Below are 17,578 nucleotides of genomic sequence, written 5' to 3' on the forward strand. Positions count from 1 at the left end.
TTTTTAAAGATTTTATTTATTTATTTGACAGAGAGAGACACAGTGAGAGAGGGAACACAAGCAGGGGAGTGGCAGAGGGAGAAGCGGGTTTTCCGCGGAGCAGAGAGCCCAATGTCGGACTCGATCCTTAGCACACTGGGATCATGACCTGAGCCCAAGGCGCTTAATGACTGAGCCACCCAGGCGGCCCCGAAGGTATTTTGTTACCATGTTTTTTCTAAACTTTTTATAGTTTTATATTTAAATCTATGATGCATCTAAAAATATTTATTATTTATTTATTTGAGAGAGATTACACACGAGTGGGGGAGGGGCACAGGCAGAGCCCTGAGCTTGGCTGGATGTCAGGAGAGATAGGCCCAGAGCCAAATCAAGAGTAGGATGCTTAAAGACTGAGCCACCCAGGCGCCCCTCTATGATCCATTTTGAATGAATCTTGTTTAAGGTGGAGGTGTAGGTAGAGGTTCTTTTCTTTTCTTTCTTTCTTTGCACATGTCCAGTTCCTTCAGCACCAATTTTTTTTTTTTTTAAGAAATCTCTACAGCCAACCTGAGGCTTAAACTCACAACCTCAAGATCAGGACTCCTGAGCTCTAGGCACTGAGCCAGTCGGCGTCCCAGGACCAGTTGTTGAAAAGGCACTTGATTCCACTTCTTAGCTCACCCCCACCCATTTATTCTATAGCAGTCAGAATAATTTAAAAAAAAAAAAAATGTGTATCAGATGATGTCATTCCCTGTTCAAAACCTTCCAGTGGCACCACAACATAATCTGGCCTCTCTCTGATGGCATTTTCTTTCTTTCTTTCTTTTTTTTTTTTTTTTAAAGATTTTATTTATTTGACAGAGAGAGACACAGCGAGAGAGGGAACACAAGCAGGGGGAGTGGGAGAGGGAGAAGCAGGCTTCCCGCCAAGCAGGGAGCCCGATGCGGGGCTCAATCCCAGGACCCCGGGATCATGACCTGAGCCAAAGGCGGACGCTTAACGACTGAGCCACCCAGGCGCCCCTCTGATGGCATTTTCTACCACTGGACGTCCACTGTAATAATATTCCGCGGTCAGATAAACACCAGACTTGCTCCCTCACTTCATGCAGGTCTGTCTGTTCCACTGTCAGAGAGGCTTTTCCCAACCAACCTTTTTAAAATTGTTTACTCCTTCCGTCTTTCTCCCTTGCTCTGCGTTTTCTTAACAGCACTAACATAATGCAATGTATTACATATCAATTTGCTCATTTGTTTATTCTTTGTCCCCATTTCCTACCCCACCAAAACCTCCGAGAGAGTTTACTGCTATACTCTCAGGCCCTGGAATAGTGCCCGGCACACAGTAGGTCCTCAGTTAATAATGCAGTGCTTGATAGGCTGGGAAGAATGAGTAAAGGTAAAGTGAGAAAGGCTTGTCTATTTCTAGGTCAGCTGCCCGTTCGGACTTCGTGCAAAGTGGGAGCGCCACCTCCCGGGAAGCCAACCTACTCGAGAACGAAGGAAGTGACTCATAGAATCTTAAGCAGAAAAAAAAAAAAAAAAAAAAAGAAAAAAAAAAAAGCAGCGTGCCGGAAGAGCAAGAAAAAGCAGTGCCGGAAGTTAAACGTCGGAATGTTGCTCCCTAGAATGACATCCGACTCCCAAGAGGAAGTGTGGCCGAGTGGTGTTCTGCAAAACGGACTCCCCGGCAGCCGATCCGGAAAGAAGCGTTCCGCGCCTGCTGGTGCCAGGAACCACGTGGGGCCGGGGCGTGTTTCCGGTGCCGGCGGGCCCTGGAGGAGTTGCAGCTGGAGCAGCTGGAGGGGTGAGAGGGGTTTGGGGTCCTGAGAAGAAGAGGCGATATTGGGATCGGGGGAGGGGGGAGGGGGGAGGCGACGGGGTCGCATGAATTCCGCTCTGAGAGGTGGCCAGAGGGGTGGAATGGGAGGGCAGGGCGGGGCAGCGCCGGTGGACAGGTGCAGACCTGTCAGCGCACGTCCCACGCCGCGTGGACTTGCCTTTGTCCGTGGCTGCCTTTCCCATCAGGCCGCGACGACAGGGGTTGTGCCTTATTTGTCTCTGTCGCGTGCAGTGCTGGGCACGGAGTTGGGGCTCAGTAAGTTCTTGCTGAATGAGTGAATGAACGAATGACTGAATGTGTGTGTGTGTCTCGGTAGGTATGGAGGACATTTACAGTATAAATGGTATGAGTATAGAGACTGTTTGTGGCTTGTTTGCCCATTGTCTCCTGGGGAATCCATGCTTGTCTCGAGCTTCCATTGGGAGTTCTTCGCCAGTCCTTGGGTTTTGTCTCTTTTTCTTGAAGGGGCAGGGCGATTACGACTCAGGACATTTTCTTTGCTCTTACTGAATGCTAGGCCGTGTGGCTAGGTACCAGGGACAGACACAGGAACAAACCGTCCTTGTATACAGTCGCAGACCAGTGGTGGGACGGAAACACAAACAGAAATTAAAATATATTAAGGTGCTATAATAAGAGGTTAACTAAAGTTCGGGAAGATAGAGCCGGGAGGTGGTGTGGCTGTCCTCATTAGGGATTGTCTTTCAAGGTCAGGGGCCTCCTCCTTCCCCATCTTGTGGAGGCAGAGCAGGTCATGAGCCCAGTCTCCTCTGTAAAAGGCAAGGTCTGGGATGGACGTTCTCTGGGCCTCTTTCCTGCATGATGTCCCATCTCAGATATTACTAACGGCTCTAGTTCTCCCACCGTCCACCTTTTACCGGTTTGTCTGAATATTCATTATGTCTTATGATGTAGCATAAATTGTATCGGGTTGGGAAATCAGGATTTTGGACCTCATTCTGGTGCTCTAGATTTGTTTGTTTGTAAAATGAAGAGGATTGTAATGAAATAATCTCTAAAACCCCTTCCAGTTCTAATACCATGATTGTGGCAGTAGGTCAAACTGTTTTGTTCTACCTTAGGCCTGACCCCACTTTATCACTGTTGTTTCCCTTCTCTGAATAATTCACAAAGACAGTGTGTCTTTTTTTTTTTTTTTTTTTTTTTTTAACATCTGTGTTCTGACATAGTATTGGGTACAAAACAGATGCTTAGGGACACCTGGGTGGCTCAGTCGTTAAGCGTCTGCCTTCGGCTCAGGTCATGATCCCAGGGTCCTGGGATCGAGGCCCGCATCGGGCTCCCTGCTCGGCCGGAAGCCTGCTTCTCCCTCTCCCACTCCCCCTGCTTGTGTTCCCTCTCTCGCTGTGTCTCTCTCTGTCAAATAAATAAAATCTTTAAAAACAAACAAGCAAAAAACCAAAATAAATGCTCAATAGTAGCTTTTAAGTCAAATGGGATAGAAATAATAGCCCCTGCTTTTGGACCCTTGCCCACCCTGGGATATTAGTTCAGGGATAAGGGGACTGAGGAGAAATTGGTTTTTTTGTTTTTCCTTTTTTTTTTTTTTTTTTTTTTTGCTTAGGGAAAAGTCTTTTTTTCCCCCCTTAGGAACATTTTTTACACATGTGCTATCCCACAGTTTTTTCAGTGCAGCACCTTGTGGTGAACACATTCATACACAGCAATAGCACACTCTTCCTTTTCTTTTTATTTATTTATTTACTTTAGAGAGAGAGAGAGAGAGAGCAGGCACGCCTGAGCAGGGAGGGGCCGAGGGGGGAGGGAGAAAGAATCTGAAGCTGACTCCGCACTGAGTGAGGAGCCCGTTGCAGGGCTCGATCCCCCAACCCTGAGATCATGACCCGAGCCAAACTCAAGAGTTGGACACTCAGCCGACTGAGCCACCCAGGCGCCCCTATAGCACACTATTTTTATGGGCATATACAGCTACCATTGTAGGAACGTTGTTTATACATATATCTTTAAAATGTGTCTTCAAAGTAGCACAGTGTGGTGAACACACTCTAGGTATTGAGTTTTTACCAGAGAGACTTGGAGTTGGCATGACAGATTTAAACCAGCTTTATGGGGTAATCTGCTTGAGAAGGATAATGATGTAGGCAGGATATTCAGTGCTGTTTCATCCTCCCAGCTGTTTATCCTCAGGACCATGGCCAACAGTGAACGCACCTTCATTGCCATCAAGCCTGATGGGGTCCAGCGCAGCCTCGTGGGAGAGATCATCAAGCGTTTTGAGCAAAAGGGATTCCGCCTCATTGCTATGAAATTAATTCAGGTAAGTGGACTTCATTCTTCATATTTCTGTTCTCTTGGAGTATAGGGGATCATTGTAGGTTAGCCCCCCTGTTTCTCCCCTCCCCGCCTTTTTAGCCTTCTCCATGTAAGGTGAACACATATGTCCTGATACCTGGAAACTCCTTGGGGCCTAGCATGGTGGCCAAGTCCTACAACAAACCAAGTTACTGGGACTTTTGGAAATAGCCTCCCTTTTCCCTTCGCAATGGGGAGCTCGCATATTACTACAGCACTGATTTCTTTCTTTCTTTTTTTTTTTTTTAAGATTTTTATTTTTAAGTAATCTGCACACCCAGTGTGGGGCATGGACTCAACCCTGAGATCAAGAGTCACATGCTCCACTGACTGAGTCAGCCAGGTGCCCCCTTTTTCCTTTTTTAAATTTTTATTTATTTTTTTTCTTCAAATTTTCATTCAAATTCTAGTTCATTAACATACAGTACAATATTGGTTTCAGGAGAGCACTGTGATTTCTGACTCAGAGCCCTGCGGGTGTTTGAGCTCCTGGTCTTGAGCTTCCTGAGCAGATAATTTCAGAGAACTTCTCCCCCCTCCCCTCCCCCTCTCTCTGAGGCAGGTCGATTCTCAGCAAGGAGATCTTTCCATCCTTATTTACCGTCCACTTAGTGTCTAGTGTATGTTAGGCACCATCAGGGCATGTTGGGGGGAAAGCTGTGGTTTTGCCCTTGGGAAGGCCCGCCTGGAAACAGCAGAGAGCAGACACGCTTGCAAGACACCTGCAAAGCAATATTTCAAAAAATGAAAAAGAGGGGGCCCCTGGGTGACGCATTTGGTTAAGTGTCGGACTCTTGGTTTCAGCTCAGGTCGTGATCTCAGGGTCATGAGGTGGAGCCCCGTGCTGGGCTCCATGCTCAGCGAAGAGTCTGCTTGAGATTCTCTCTCTCCCTTTCCCTCTGCCCCTCCTGCTCGTGCTCGCTCGCTCTCTCTCTAAAACATTAAAAAAACCAAAAACCAAAAAACAAAGCCCTAAAAATGAAAAGGATTAATTGGCTAAGAACCCTTTTTCATCCAGAGCTGGGAAATGAGAATTCAAATTGTCAAAGCAGATAAATTAGGGGGCATTCTTTTTTCCTATCAATAGTGTCATCTTTGGACTCAGCTAGTGCATTTTATTTTATTTTTTAAAGATTTTATTTATTTATTTGAGAGAGAGAGACTGAAAGAGAGAGCACATGAGAGGGGGGAGGGTCGGGAGGGTCAGAGGGAGAAGCAGACTCCCTGCCGAGCAGGGAGCCCGACGCGGGACTCGATCCCGGGACTCCAGGATCATGACCTGGGCCGAAGGCAGTCGCTTAACCAACTGAGCCACCCAGGCGCCCATGGCTAGTGCATTTTAAATTTAGTTTGATTTGCAGTTTAGTTCCTGTGTGATGTTTAGGAAAACTGCTTTAGTATAATAGGGAGTAGGTGGATGTTAGTGCAGAGTCGGGGGGTACATGATGGAATGATCCGTGCCGGGTGTTGGACAAGCATTGCTTTCCAGGGAGTTTGCATATTAAATTAGGTTTTGAAGGCAAAGTGAAATGAAAAGTATTGTTGATCAGGCATTTACTGTGTGCTGGACATACATGTTTTCTTTGGCTTTTATGACAGCCCAGGGACATACTTACTTCTGGGCCTGTGGTTGTCAGTGGTGAGGAACCCGGGGCTTGGTGAGCTTACGTGATGTATCGGAAGGCGCACAGTGCTGGAGCAGGGATTTTAACTCGGGTCTCTCTGACCCCTAAGTGCGTGCATTTTTCCCGTTACACTGACTTGCCGATCAAGGATGTGGGCCTGAGGAAGAATGGGAGGAGGGGCAGCTGTCAGGAGTCTACAGATGACATGGAGGAGGGCGGGGAGGGAAAACTTGATGTCCCCCCTCCAAAGAAACCCTGTAATCTGTTCGGCAGACTAAAGATAACCAGAACCGGGCCGCCTGGGTGGCTCAGTGGGTTAAGCGTCTGCCTTCGGCTCAGGTCATGATCCCAGGGTCCTGGGTTCGAGCCCCACATTGGGCTCCCTGCTCAGCGGGGGCGTCTGCTTCTCCCTCTACCCCTCCCCCCGCTCCTGCTCTGTCTCTCAAATAAACAAATAAAATCTTTAAAAAAAATTAAAGATAACCAGAACCAAAAAAACAAACAAAAAAGATAATCAGAACCAATTAGTAGAATTAAAAGAGTGTTCGGGGAAGGGAAGGTCAAGTCAGTGTGTGTCAGGAGACCACCACTACCAGTTTTCTGTTGGGATGGGGTGGGGGGTGGCCAAGGGTGAATGGCTGACGTGGTGTGGTCACGTGGCTGTGTCCCTTTGGCAAGGAACGCTCACTGGAGGCTGAGAGATGGGCCGTTCTGGATGTGCTCTCTGGCAGTGACTCTCCACGTTTGTGGGTGCGACTGCAGTGCGCAGGGTACAGACCTGGGAGAACGAAGGGCCCATGTTAGACCCGGAGCAAGCCTGTGTGCCGTGGCCAGGAGTGAGCCCGGCGGAGGGAGTCGGAATTGCCAAGCAGGTGGCTCGCTCTCTGGCTAACTGGATTTATTGCTAGATGTCATGTACTTTTGAGTGGTTTGTGAAATACTTGTGGGGATCGCAGAGTTGCCCCACCTGGTCCCTGGCCTTCCTCTTCTAAGTAAATGAGCAGTCTCCCTGGGATGTGCCTGGGTTCAGTTTGCTTCTCATCGAATGCCAAGACCCCCCGACTTCCCTCTGACATTTGAGTCGAGGCTTGCTCTCAATGAATGGAAATGCATTGTATTGTTAGTTTTGCTGTCTAAAATGGGATGGCTGGATTTGATTCTAATGTTCTGTGGTTTTCTTCCGATCAGGCAAGGCCAATAGGGGGGAAATTGGCACAAAGCTGAAGCACTTTGAGTCTCTCTGGCACTGCTCCCCTCTGGTAGTGTTGGGAGCAGATTGCGTTATAACAGAATCAGTGAGCTAAGAGCTCACATTTTAGACAGCAGTGAGTGGGAAATAACTAGATTGCTGAATCTTAGAAAGTTTGGGGGCCACTTCTCATTCTCTGTCCTGTGTAATAGGCTTCCGAAGACCTTCTCAAGGAGCACTACATTGACCTGAAGGACCGTCCGTTCTTTGCTGGCCTGGTGAAGTACATGCAGTCAGGGCCTGTGGTTGCCATGGTGAGTATGCACGTGTGGGATATGGAGGTGGATGACTGCGTTGGAGTCGAGAGTGAGGGGTGTGATTCCTGCCTCTGACGCCAGGTCCTCACTGATACACAGGCAGTGGGGGCTGGGAGGATTGGGCCGTTAGGATATGAGTTCTCTCTCTGACCCACCAAAGGCAAGATACATTTGTTTGCTGAACTGAAGACCCATAGTGACTCATAGCTGAGAGCGATCGGGAGGGGTTGGCCTGATTCTGCACTTCGGGAGGGCAGCGAGATTGTCTCTTGCTTATTGCAATGATTTTCCTCCAAGTATGTATCGGTTGTCATCATTGTGCCAGGCTCTGTTCCAGACACTGGGGATACAGTCATGAATGAGACCAAATAGGTACTTATTTTCATAGCTTTGCTTGCCTACACATCTTGAAGGGGGAAGATGGGCAGATAATGAAGAAATATATATATATATATATATATATATATATATATATATATATATATATGCTAATGATTAGTGATAAGCCCAGAAATGTAATAGGATGATGTGACAGCGAGTGGCCACTTTAGATTGGGTGGTCAAGGAACATGCTTTTCAAGCTGAAATCGGAGTGAGAAGGAGGAGCCAGACATACACAAGAATCACATTGAAGAGCAGTCTCAACAAGAAAACAGCTTGTGCAAAGGGCCTGGGCTTTCTGAAGTACAGAGAGAAGGCTGGAGCCGCTGGAGCCTGGTGGGCGAAAGAGAAGGTCAGATGACACGAGCTCGGAGGCACAGGCGCAGACGGGCGCAGGCCACATCAGGCAGGGCTGTCCTGGCCATGCGTGTCCCGAGCTCCGGGGCGGACGCTAGGGGAGGTCCAACAGTAGGCATTTTTAAAGACTGCCCAGGCCGCTCTGCCAACAATGGATCATAGAAAAGCAGGCGTGGGCGCAGGGAGGCCAGTACTCCCAGTGTTGGAACTGGTAGATGCTCCATAACTATTCCTTCAGTGTTATAAGGGGGCTTTTTTCTTTTTTTGAATTAATAGTTTTCAGATTTTCTGCTGAGATGGGTTTTCTTCCTTGACCATATATTCTTTTATCCTTGGAGGTCTGGGAGGGCCTGAATGTGGTGAAGACAGGCCGAGTGATGCTCGGGGAGACCAACCCTGCGGACTCCAAGCCTGGGACCATCCGTGGGGACTTTTGCATCCAAGTTGGCAGGTGGGAGTGGGTGCTTTTTGCCTTTTTCCAAAATCTGAGTTAGGTGACATAAGAATTTGGGTTCCTCTGGCACCTGGCTGGCTCAGTCGGTAGAGCATGCAACTATAGATTTTGGGGTTGTAAGTTCGAGCCCAGCCCCACTTTGGCTCTAAACTTTACTTAAAAAAAGGGGGGGGCGCCTGTGTGGCTCAGTTGTTAAGCGGCTGCCTTTGACCCAGGTCATGATCCCGGGGTCCTGGGATCGAGCCCCGCATCGGGCTCCCTGCTCAGCGGGAAGCCTGCTTCTCCCTCTCCCACTCCCCCTGCTTGTGTTCCCTCTCTCGCTGTGTCCCTCTCTGTCAAATAAATGAAATCTTAAAAAAATAATAATAATAAAATAATGTGGACTCAGGTGCAGGGAGCTTTGGCTTTTTCTGCTGCAGAGTCTGTCAGCTTTCTGGCAATGGGAACAGGGGGCTCCCAGGCAGTTGAATCCTTTGGGTCTAGGTAACATGGCCGTCTCCTTCCCCATCCAGGAACATTATCCACGGCAGCGACTCTGTGGAGAGTGCGGAGAAGGAGATCGGCTTGTGGTTCCAGCCTGAAGAGCTGGTGGATTACAAGAGCTGTGCTCAGAGCTGGATCTACGAGTGACGGGTGATGAGAGAGCAGACCTCAGTGCTTTGTTCATTCCATTCCTGCTCCCTCCCATGAGCAGGGGGCAGGCTCTCACAAATCCACTTATTTTTGAGAACTTCCTTATAACCTGGGGGGAACTCTGGAGCCGGGAGTGCTCCCTGTACAGTATTATGTGCTACTATCAGATTAAAATGTTTCATCCCAACATAGGATTCATCGAGTCGGTTACTTTGTATTGCCCTGTTGCTTCGTAGTCTTTTTTCTTTTCCATTTACTCTGGATAACCTGAGCTAACAGAATGTAAATACTATGTAAATTATTTTTATTGGCCTGAGAGAGATCTCTCTCTCTGTCTGTCCCTCCCTTCACTCCTGCATCCCATCCACTTTTGGCACTGAGCCAGTCAGCAGTCATCCAGGAAGGATCTGCTAGGTTGCTAAGATTGTACTGGGTGCAGAGGATTCACTGGAAATAAGAGATAGCCTTACTACTCGTGAGAAGCTCTGAGGGACTCTGCAGTTGGGGGAGTGTGAGAAGTTGTAACTACTCCAAAAACAGAAAAGCTGGATAGTGGGCCTGGGTCCCTGGGAGGACCTCAGAAGAAGCAGGTGAAATCTTGAGTAGCTTTGATTTATTAGGGCACTGATTTGGTTGCTTTAACAGAGGCAAAATGGAAATTTACTTTTTTTTTTTTTTTAAGATTATATTTATTTGACAGAGAGAGACACAGCGAGAGAGGGAACACAAGCAGGGGGAGAGGAAGAGGGAGAAGCGGGCTTCCCTCGGAGCAGGGAGCCTGATGTGGGGCTCGATCCCAGGACCTGGGATCATGACCTGAGCCAAAGACAGACACTTAACGACTGAGCCACCCAGGCGCCCCGGAAATTTACTTATCTTTTATTTAAAAGTCTAAACTAGAAGTCTAACATACAGCACTGTGTCTCTAGTTCACAACACTGTGTTGTGTACTTGAAATTTGCTAAGAGGGTAGATCTTAAGTGTGCTCGCACACATACAAATAAAATGGTAACGATGTGAAGTGGTATGTTCAATAGCTTAATTGTGATCATTTCACAATATATGTAAATTAAAAAAGCAGGTTGTATACCTTAAATACATAACAAGTTTTATTGGTCAGTTATGCCTCAATAAAGCTGCAAAAACCCCAAAAAGTCCAAGTAGGTAAGTAGGGGTGATGATGGTGAGGTTCTGATCCTTGAGGTTGTCCGGGGACTGATTTCCTACTAACCAGTGTAACATGCCTTAGCCCCTACGCGTGCCTAATGGTAAGTTGGGAAGGGAAGTGGATTGTTCCTTTCTTGGAAGGGTGTCACCTTGAATTTACCACCTTTGCTCTCCCTCCCGTCCCGCTGGCCAGAACTTCTTCATGTGCAAGCCTCTTGCTGCAAGAGAACGTGGAAAGTGCTATTTTTATTTGGGCACCCTTGTGCGCAGAGAATACTCTGAAGCTCTCCTATGAGAAGGGGGAAGCTGAGAATACATATTGGGGACAATTACTTGTGCCACAAACTTGAGGGTTTCTTTCCTGGTATTTTCCCTGTTCATCTGGCTTCGGTAGAGGCAGTGAAGAGGAGGGGAGGTGGGACGGGGGCTACCGTGTTTTTCCAGCTTCACTGGGGTGCACCTGATGAAACCGTAAGATCATGTGAAGTGTGCAGTGAGAGTTGACGTATGTATACTTGGTGAAAGGATTTTCTCCGCGGGGGGCTACTTTCCGTCCACGAAGCTGAGGACTAGCTGCATTTCTGTTTCACCCGAAGCGTGGTCTGTTGGGGGAGCGAGCTAGGGTACTGGCACTGTGGGGAACGATGATGTGTGTGGTGAGGCAGCGGGGTCACATCTTGGCCAGTCAAGGGCTGTCTTTGCGGGCAGGACAGGCACGGGAAAGGCAGAGGCTGCTACGGACCGTGCTGCGCGGGCTATTAGTGCCTGGACCAAAGGGGCAAACAGCTCTCCAGAGAAATCTCCAGTGACATTCCCAGACTCTGTCCCACAGTTGACACTGGATAACTCTGACAAGGAACCCCCACTTAGAGTGCTTCACCTGGAAGCCAAAGGGGACGCTGGCTGTCTCTTCTCCAGAATGAGGAATGTGTTTTAATGCTCTGCAGCTAGCAGTTTGGGAAGCCAAGGAGGTGGAACAGAGGGCTGGGTTGGCACTGCAGCAGGGGCGCAGGGGGCCCAAACACACCAGGTTCCACACTCTGCGCTGACAAAACCCAAAGGCAGAGAGACCAGTTGTGCTGAGACAAGAAGAGAATTTATTTCGGGGAGGCCAGCACTGGGAAGACTGGACCAACATCTCAAAAACTGTCCCCAAAATGCTGAAAATACTTGCAGGTTTCTATACGGAAACTGGGACAAAGGTCGGTGTGTACCTGCTGGTGGCATTGAAGGTCAAATCCATCAGTGTCTTGGGGCTGGTCCTGCGAGGTCCTGCTGGCTCAGGGCAGTCCCCGTGGCTTGAGGGGGGTAGTTTCAGTCCCCATCACGGGACGCTTTGCCTGCAGGGTCTTCTGCCTGAGTTGAGACCATCTAGGAAGAAGAATTCAGTCAACCGGAGAGCTTGAGGTCAAAACGGAGGCAGCTGACGTCCTCCCTCGGTGCGGCGGGTACCGGCTCTCCGTGCGGGTACTGGCTGGCACGCGCCGCCCGCCGCCCGCTCGCTGTCCCGAGCAGGGACAGACGCGAGGCCTCCGACCATCCCGGGGACAGGCACTGCTGGACGGGGGTCTGACGGGCGGCGAGGACGGGCTCGCTGCCTCCGCACCGAAGCCGGGCAGCACCCCAGGGTGCGGAGCTGTGTGCACTGGCGTGAGACAATCTAGAGCCCGTCAGGGATGTGTGTCGGGCTGGAGAACCCGACCGCACACGGAGTGTGCGTGTGTGCGCGCGGGCGAGCGCGCGTGTGGCAGGAGGCACCGCGGGGAGGGCTGCGGGCCCGAGGTGCCGAGTTGCAGCCGCGGGGCACCCCCGCTCCCCCGCGGAGAGGAAGCCACTTCCTGCTCCCGAGCCCCCAGCGCCTCCTCGTCTGCCCGGGCCGTGCCCAGAGGTCTCTGCTGCGTCCGCCTCGCGGGTTGGGCGGCGGGGCGTCCGGGGTGTGGCCGTCGCGCGGCCCTCCTCCCGAGCCGCCCCGGGCCCCGCCGCCCGCTCCACGTCTCGCCTCCCGCCACGCCGCGCAGCCTGCTTCCCGGTACGGCGCTGGGGGCGCTTTCCGCGCCGCCCCCCCGGGCCCCCTTCCCCGCGGACGCGCTCGCCGCCCCCCTTTCCCCCCCTCCCCCGGGCCCGGCGCCGGGTCCCCTCCCGCGGGGCGGCGTAGGCGGCCGGCGGGCGCGTGTCCCCGCGGAGCGGGCGGAGGGGCCCGGGGGGACGGCGGGGTGGGGGGGGGGGGGGAGGGCGGCCGGGGTCCTGTGCCCGCGCGGCCGCGGGGCCCTGAGCCGACCTGTCGCCCGCAGGCCATGGCCCACCAGGAGCGCACGTTCATCGCCATCAAGCCGGACGGCGTGCAGCGCGGCCTGGTGGGCGAGATCATCAAGCGCTTCGAGCAGAAGGGGTTCCGCCTCGTGGCCATGAAGTTCCTGCAGGTAACGCGGCGCCCCCACGGCCCCCGGGAGCCCGGCGCCGCTCCCCCCACCCCCCGCCGGCTCCCGCCCCCGCGGCGATCGCGCTGTCCGAGCCGGGCCCCGCGGCCCGCGAACCCGGGCGCCCTCGCAAGGTTAAGCGGAGGTGACGTGCCGGCCCGGGGAGCAGCCGGTGCCCCGCCGTGGCGCGGAGAAACCTGTTCCTCGGCCCGGCCACGCGGGCCACACGTGCCCAGGGTGCGGGCAGACGGAGCTCCCTCCGGTTTAGGGCAGGGCCCGGCATTTCCACACTTTACATTTGGGGCACAGATCTGGACTTGAAGGGAGAAGTTAAGTATTGAAATCTTAACCAGGCCCATCTGGGAAGAGGCGAACGTTCTCGGTTAACATGTGAGATGTTGGAAAGGGCACTGGACATGGGCCAGAAGAGTGACATAACCTCTGACGTATTTCCTTCAAAGGCAGCCAACGCTTAACCCTCCACATCTAGATTCTCAAACCACCTACTTCTTAGGATGGTAACACCCCTAATACCATTGACATTTTGAGGGTGTCTTCATGATGGGAACAGTCTTTCTGCGCTAAAAAGAGTATCAGTGTCAGGGTTTGGGTGGGATTTCTGTTTACACCTTAGGTGGGCTAACATGTTACAGGACTTGGAGAACCTGCCGTGGGAATGGGGGAGGGGCGGATTCTGAGGATGGGACAGAGCCCTATTTCAGCCTTTCCAGGGTACTTCCTAACTGCGACCGCCTTTTGCGTGCCAGGCCTCCGAGGAGCTCCTGCAGCAGCACTACTTTGACCTGAAGGACCGTCCCTTCTTCCCGGGGCTGGTGAAGTACATGCACTCCGGGCCCGTTGTGGCCATGGCAAGTGCTTGGTGGGGGGGGGGGGGGGAGGGGGGGAGGGGCCGGGAATAAGGGCTGGTACAGAACCCGGCTTGCTCAGTGCGGCATGGCCTCTTTTTAGACACCTTCCCCAGCCACTCCAGATTCCTTTGTTTTACAAATGGAGCCTGCTGGAGCTAGAGCAGTTAGGAGCTTGGGAGGAAGAAGCAAGGCGAACCAGACCTTAGAAAAAGTTCTCTGTAACCCAGTAGTCTGTTTCCTCCTCTGGCATTAATGTCTAGCTGGGAATGAAGAGGAGTAGGAAGTTCGGGAGGGAGGCACTGAAATCGGCCCGGGTTCTCGGAGGATGGCTCTTTGTTCTTCCTGTTCTTCCCCTGCCTACACTTTCTGCTTTCCTGGGAATCCTCACCATATCCTGCACTAAGTCCTTCCCCCTGACCCGGTTCCAGCCCGATCACTGTCCTCTACCCCTTCATCAGCGTTTCCCCTCGTGCTTGTGGCTGCCTGAGGTTCTTCCGTGCTGTTCATCTTCCCCTCGGTTAGGTGGGAAGTCCCCGAGGTGGGTAGATGGTTTCTGTGTATCCGAGCGGTACACTGGGGATGGAGCCCGGAGCGCGCCTCCTGCAGGCCCCTGCTGCCTAATGCGGGCTGAGCTGCTTGGCCGAGTCACCGACTGGTCTGACGGGAGCGAGCTGGGAGGCACGCGTGAAGGTTTGTACTGCAATGGTCCCAAGTGACAGGTCTGATGCAGTTCCTCTTCCCGACTGTTTCCAGGTCTGGGAGGGACTGAATGTGGTGAAGACGGGGCGAATGATGCTTGGGGAGACCAACCCCGCGGATTCTAAGCCCGGCACCATTCGCGGGGACTTCTGCATTCAGGTTGGCAGGTAAGGCCTGAGGGGCATGGAGGACTGTTTCTCAAAGGCACTTCACGAGGGAGTATGAAACCTTATCGGCGTATCCCAATTTTAGGAAAATTTGAACTTTTATTTTTTTTTTTTTTTTTAAGATTTTATTTATTTATTTGAGAGAGAGAGAATGAGACAGAGAGAGCACATGAGAGGGGGGAGGGTCAGAGGGAGAAGCAGACTCCCTGCCGAGCAGGGAGCCCGATGCGGGACTCGATCCCGGGACTCCAGGATCATGACCTGAGCCGAAGGCAGTCGCTTAACCAACTGAGCCACCCAGGCGCCCCAAATTTGAACTTTTAAAATTAGGTGGAAATGATCACTGGATGAAAGTTTTCTTCGTGACTTCCCTAGGCTACTTAAAATTTTACCTAAGGCCTCCTCGCACAAGGGAGCTTCGTGTGGTAGGTCCTGTGGGACACAGCAGAAAGCGCGGAGTGTGGGGAAAAGCCTCGGCTTTGCTCCTTGTGGCTGTGGCCATGGGTGCGCCACTTAACCTCTTGGTTAAGCCCCCCCTAATTTTATGGTTGCTTTTAAGAGGAAATATTCTGGGGGTAGTCTCCTGCTTTGAGTGGCAATTTGGCTGAAAAGGTCTGCAGTGACTCCTTTGCCTTAGCCATAAACAGACTTTGGCACTTTAAAATGTGGTAACCTGGGGGACGCCTGGGGGGCTCAGTCAGTTAAGTGTCTGCCTTCTGCTCGGGTTATGATCCCAGGGTCCTGGGATCAAGTCTCCGCATCGGGCTCCCTGCTCAGCGGGGAGCCTGCTTCTCTCCCTGCTTGTGCTCACTCTCTTTCTCGCTGACAAAATCTTAAAAAATAAATAAAATAAAATGTGGTAACTTGGGGCGCCTGGGTGGCTCAGTCGGTTAAGCATCTGACTCTTGATCTCAGCTCAGCTCTTGATCTCAGGGTTGTGAGTTTAAGCCCCACGTTGGGCTCCATACTGGGTGTGGAGCCTACTTTAAATAATAAATAAAATGTGGTAACAAGTATTTGTTCTCTTTCTTAGGAACATCATTCATGGCAGTGATTCCGTAAAAAGTGCAGAGAAAGAAATCAGCCTCTGGTTTAAGCCTGAAGAGTTGGTTAACTACAAGTCTTGTGCTTTTGACTGGATCTATGAATAAAAGGTGGACAAAGCATCAGTCCCCTTTGGCACCACTGTTGACGTGGCCCTGGACACACCTCTTCATTCCAGCGACTTGGAAGTAATGGCATCAATCTTTCTTTTCTAAAACGCACTTAGCAATAAAGGCTTTGGAAACTGGTGCAGCCTTTTGTGCTTACTTGCTGTGACTGCGAGAAGTGACTTGGTTCCTTGGCTTTTTCAGCGTTATCCAGAACTAAATAATCCTGCTTGCTGTGGAAGAATGATCTGACCCTTCTCAGCACCAGGGTGTACTGCTAGACTCTAGGAGGTAAAGTAGAGAGGCTGAAGAGGACAAGTGTGGCATTGACTGTGTGTCTAAAAAGGAAGTGATGGAAATAAATATCCTGACCACCTTAGAGGATGTAGACATGTAGATTTCTGTACAGTGAATTTGTTGAAACTCAAGTGAAACAGAGTAGTCAAGTCCAGATTTACATCTTTGTTGACTGATAACTGGGCAAGTTATGAGGAAAATGGAAGTCTAAAGACATTTGTAAAATGAGGATAATACCACTGCAATGCAGGTTTAAAAGAAAGAATGTATCTAGTGCCTGGCCCCTGGTTAAGTGTTCTCTGCAACCTCACCCTCCTTACTCTTCCCTGGAGTGAGATAAGCCTGTTTTCTGGGCTACATGCAGTGACTGGTTACAAAATTCTTAGTGCCTGCTTTTAAGGTTAATTCTCTCTCTATCTCTGTGTCTCCAATGAATAAATAAAAAAATCTTAAAAAAAATTTATTTGTTTGAGAGAGAGAGCATGAGCAGGGGGTAGGGGGAGAGGGAGAAGCAGACTCCCAGCTGAGCAGGGAGCCCGATGGAGGGCTCGATCCCAGGACCCTGGGATCATGACCTGAGCCGAAGGCAGACGCTTAACCAACTGAGCTACCCAGGTGCCCCACATTTTTTTTTTTTTTTTTTTTTTAAAGATTTTATTTATTTATTTGAGAGAGAGAATGAGATAGAGAGAGAGAGCATGAGAGGGGGAGGGTCAGAGGGAGAATCAGACTCCCTGCTGAGCAGGGAGCCCGACGCGGGACTCGATCCTGGGACTCCAGGATCATGACCTGAGCCGAAGGCAGTCGCTTAACCAACTGAGCCACCCAGGCGCCCGCATTTTTTTTTTAGATTTTATTTGAGAGCAAGCGAGAATGAGCAGGGAGGAGGGGCAGAGGGAAAAGAGAAGCATTCTCCCCACTAGGCAGGGAGCCTGACACAGGGCTTGATCCCAGGACCCTGGGATCATGACCTGAGCCGAAGGCAGATGCTTAACCGACTGAGCCCCCCAGGCACCCCTGGATCTGCATTTTAATGTGTTTTGAAGTCTCGCAGTGACACACAAGCTGAGGTATTTGGATGGAGAGCAGTTAATTATGGGCTTATTCTGTGTCAAGGCTGTTCTAAGAACTGTTCATACATGAATTTATAGACTTCACAACTCTTAGGAGATTGGTACTGGTATCTCTATTTTACAGCTGAGGAAACTGAGTCAAGTTACAGAATTAACAAGGATGGTTTCAGTGGAAGCAGCTGGCTTCGGACCCCATGCTCTTGGTTACTGTTTTACTACCTTTACCTAGTTTTCCTTCCAAATGACACCTGAAAATTTTGAGTTTGTAGGGTACCTGAAATCAAATTTGGAGTGGGGAAAGGTGAGAGGAAGGGTGTGAACTTCGGGACTTAATTTGGTAGAACTGAACGAGAAAAGGTGGACTATGGTGAGATTGAAGTTCAGTTCTACCAAATTAAGTCCCGAACCTTTTATGTTTTCCATAAAATTTTTGGAGTACATATTAAATACATTATTTAAATGCCATAGCCTCAGTTAACAGTTTGCAAGAGGAAATCCTTTACTGTTGTCCCCTGATCTCACAAGGCTGGTTAAACACCACAGGGGTAAAAAGTTACTTGTTTCGGGGAAACACTTGGTCGTCCTGGAGCGTATGTTGGGCATAAAGCACACCAGGGACC

At 50.7% G+C, this 17,578-nt stretch overlaps 2 protein-coding genes across 4 annotated transcripts; both read left to right on the top strand.

Annotated features, from left to right (window-relative positions):
- Positions 1-1,698: 1,698 nt before the first annotated feature.
- Positions 1,699-9,312, top strand: NME1 (NME/NM23 nucleoside diphosphate kinase 1). 3 transcript variants are annotated; one of them, XM_032428883.1, is made up of 5 exons: positions 1,699-1,792; positions 3,984-4,127; positions 7,189-7,290; positions 8,370-8,482; positions 8,998-9,312. In XM_032428883.1, exons 2-5 carry the CDS (start codon positions 4,002-4,004, stop codon positions 9,113-9,115), a joined length of 459 nt encoding a protein of 152 aa, XP_032284774.1. In that variant the 5' UTR covers positions 1,699-1,792; positions 3,984-4,001; the 3' UTR covers positions 9,116-9,312. The 3 variants fall into 3 exon arrangements, with proteins under 3 accessions (XP_032284774.1, XP_032284773.1, XP_032284775.1); XM_032428882.1 differs by having other exon boundaries at positions 3,998-4,127; XM_032428884.1 differs by lacking the exon at positions 1,699-1,792 and adding an exon at positions 1,948-2,083 and having other exon boundaries at positions 3,998-4,127.
- Positions 9,313-11,918: 2,606 nt separating this feature from the next.
- On the top strand, positions 11,919-15,729 carry LOC116647477 (nucleoside diphosphate kinase B). The gene is made up of 5 exons (XM_032428885.1): positions 11,919-12,314; positions 12,577-12,705; positions 13,470-13,571; positions 14,325-14,437; positions 15,471-15,729. Exons 2-5 carry the CDS (start codon positions 12,580-12,582, stop codon positions 15,586-15,588), a joined length of 459 nt encoding a protein of 152 aa, XP_032284776.1. The 5' UTR covers positions 11,919-12,314; positions 12,577-12,579; the 3' UTR covers positions 15,589-15,729.
- The last annotated feature ends 1,849 nt before the right edge of the window (positions 15,730-17,578 follow it).

Source organism: Phoca vitulina, unplaced genomic scaffold (genome assembly GCF_004348235.1).
Source record: "Phoca vitulina isolate PV1807 unplaced genomic scaffold, GSC_HSeal_1.0 scaffold40, whole genome shotgun sequence".
Taxonomy (NCBI): Eukaryota; Metazoa; Chordata; class Mammalia; order Carnivora; family Phocidae; genus Phoca; species Phoca vitulina.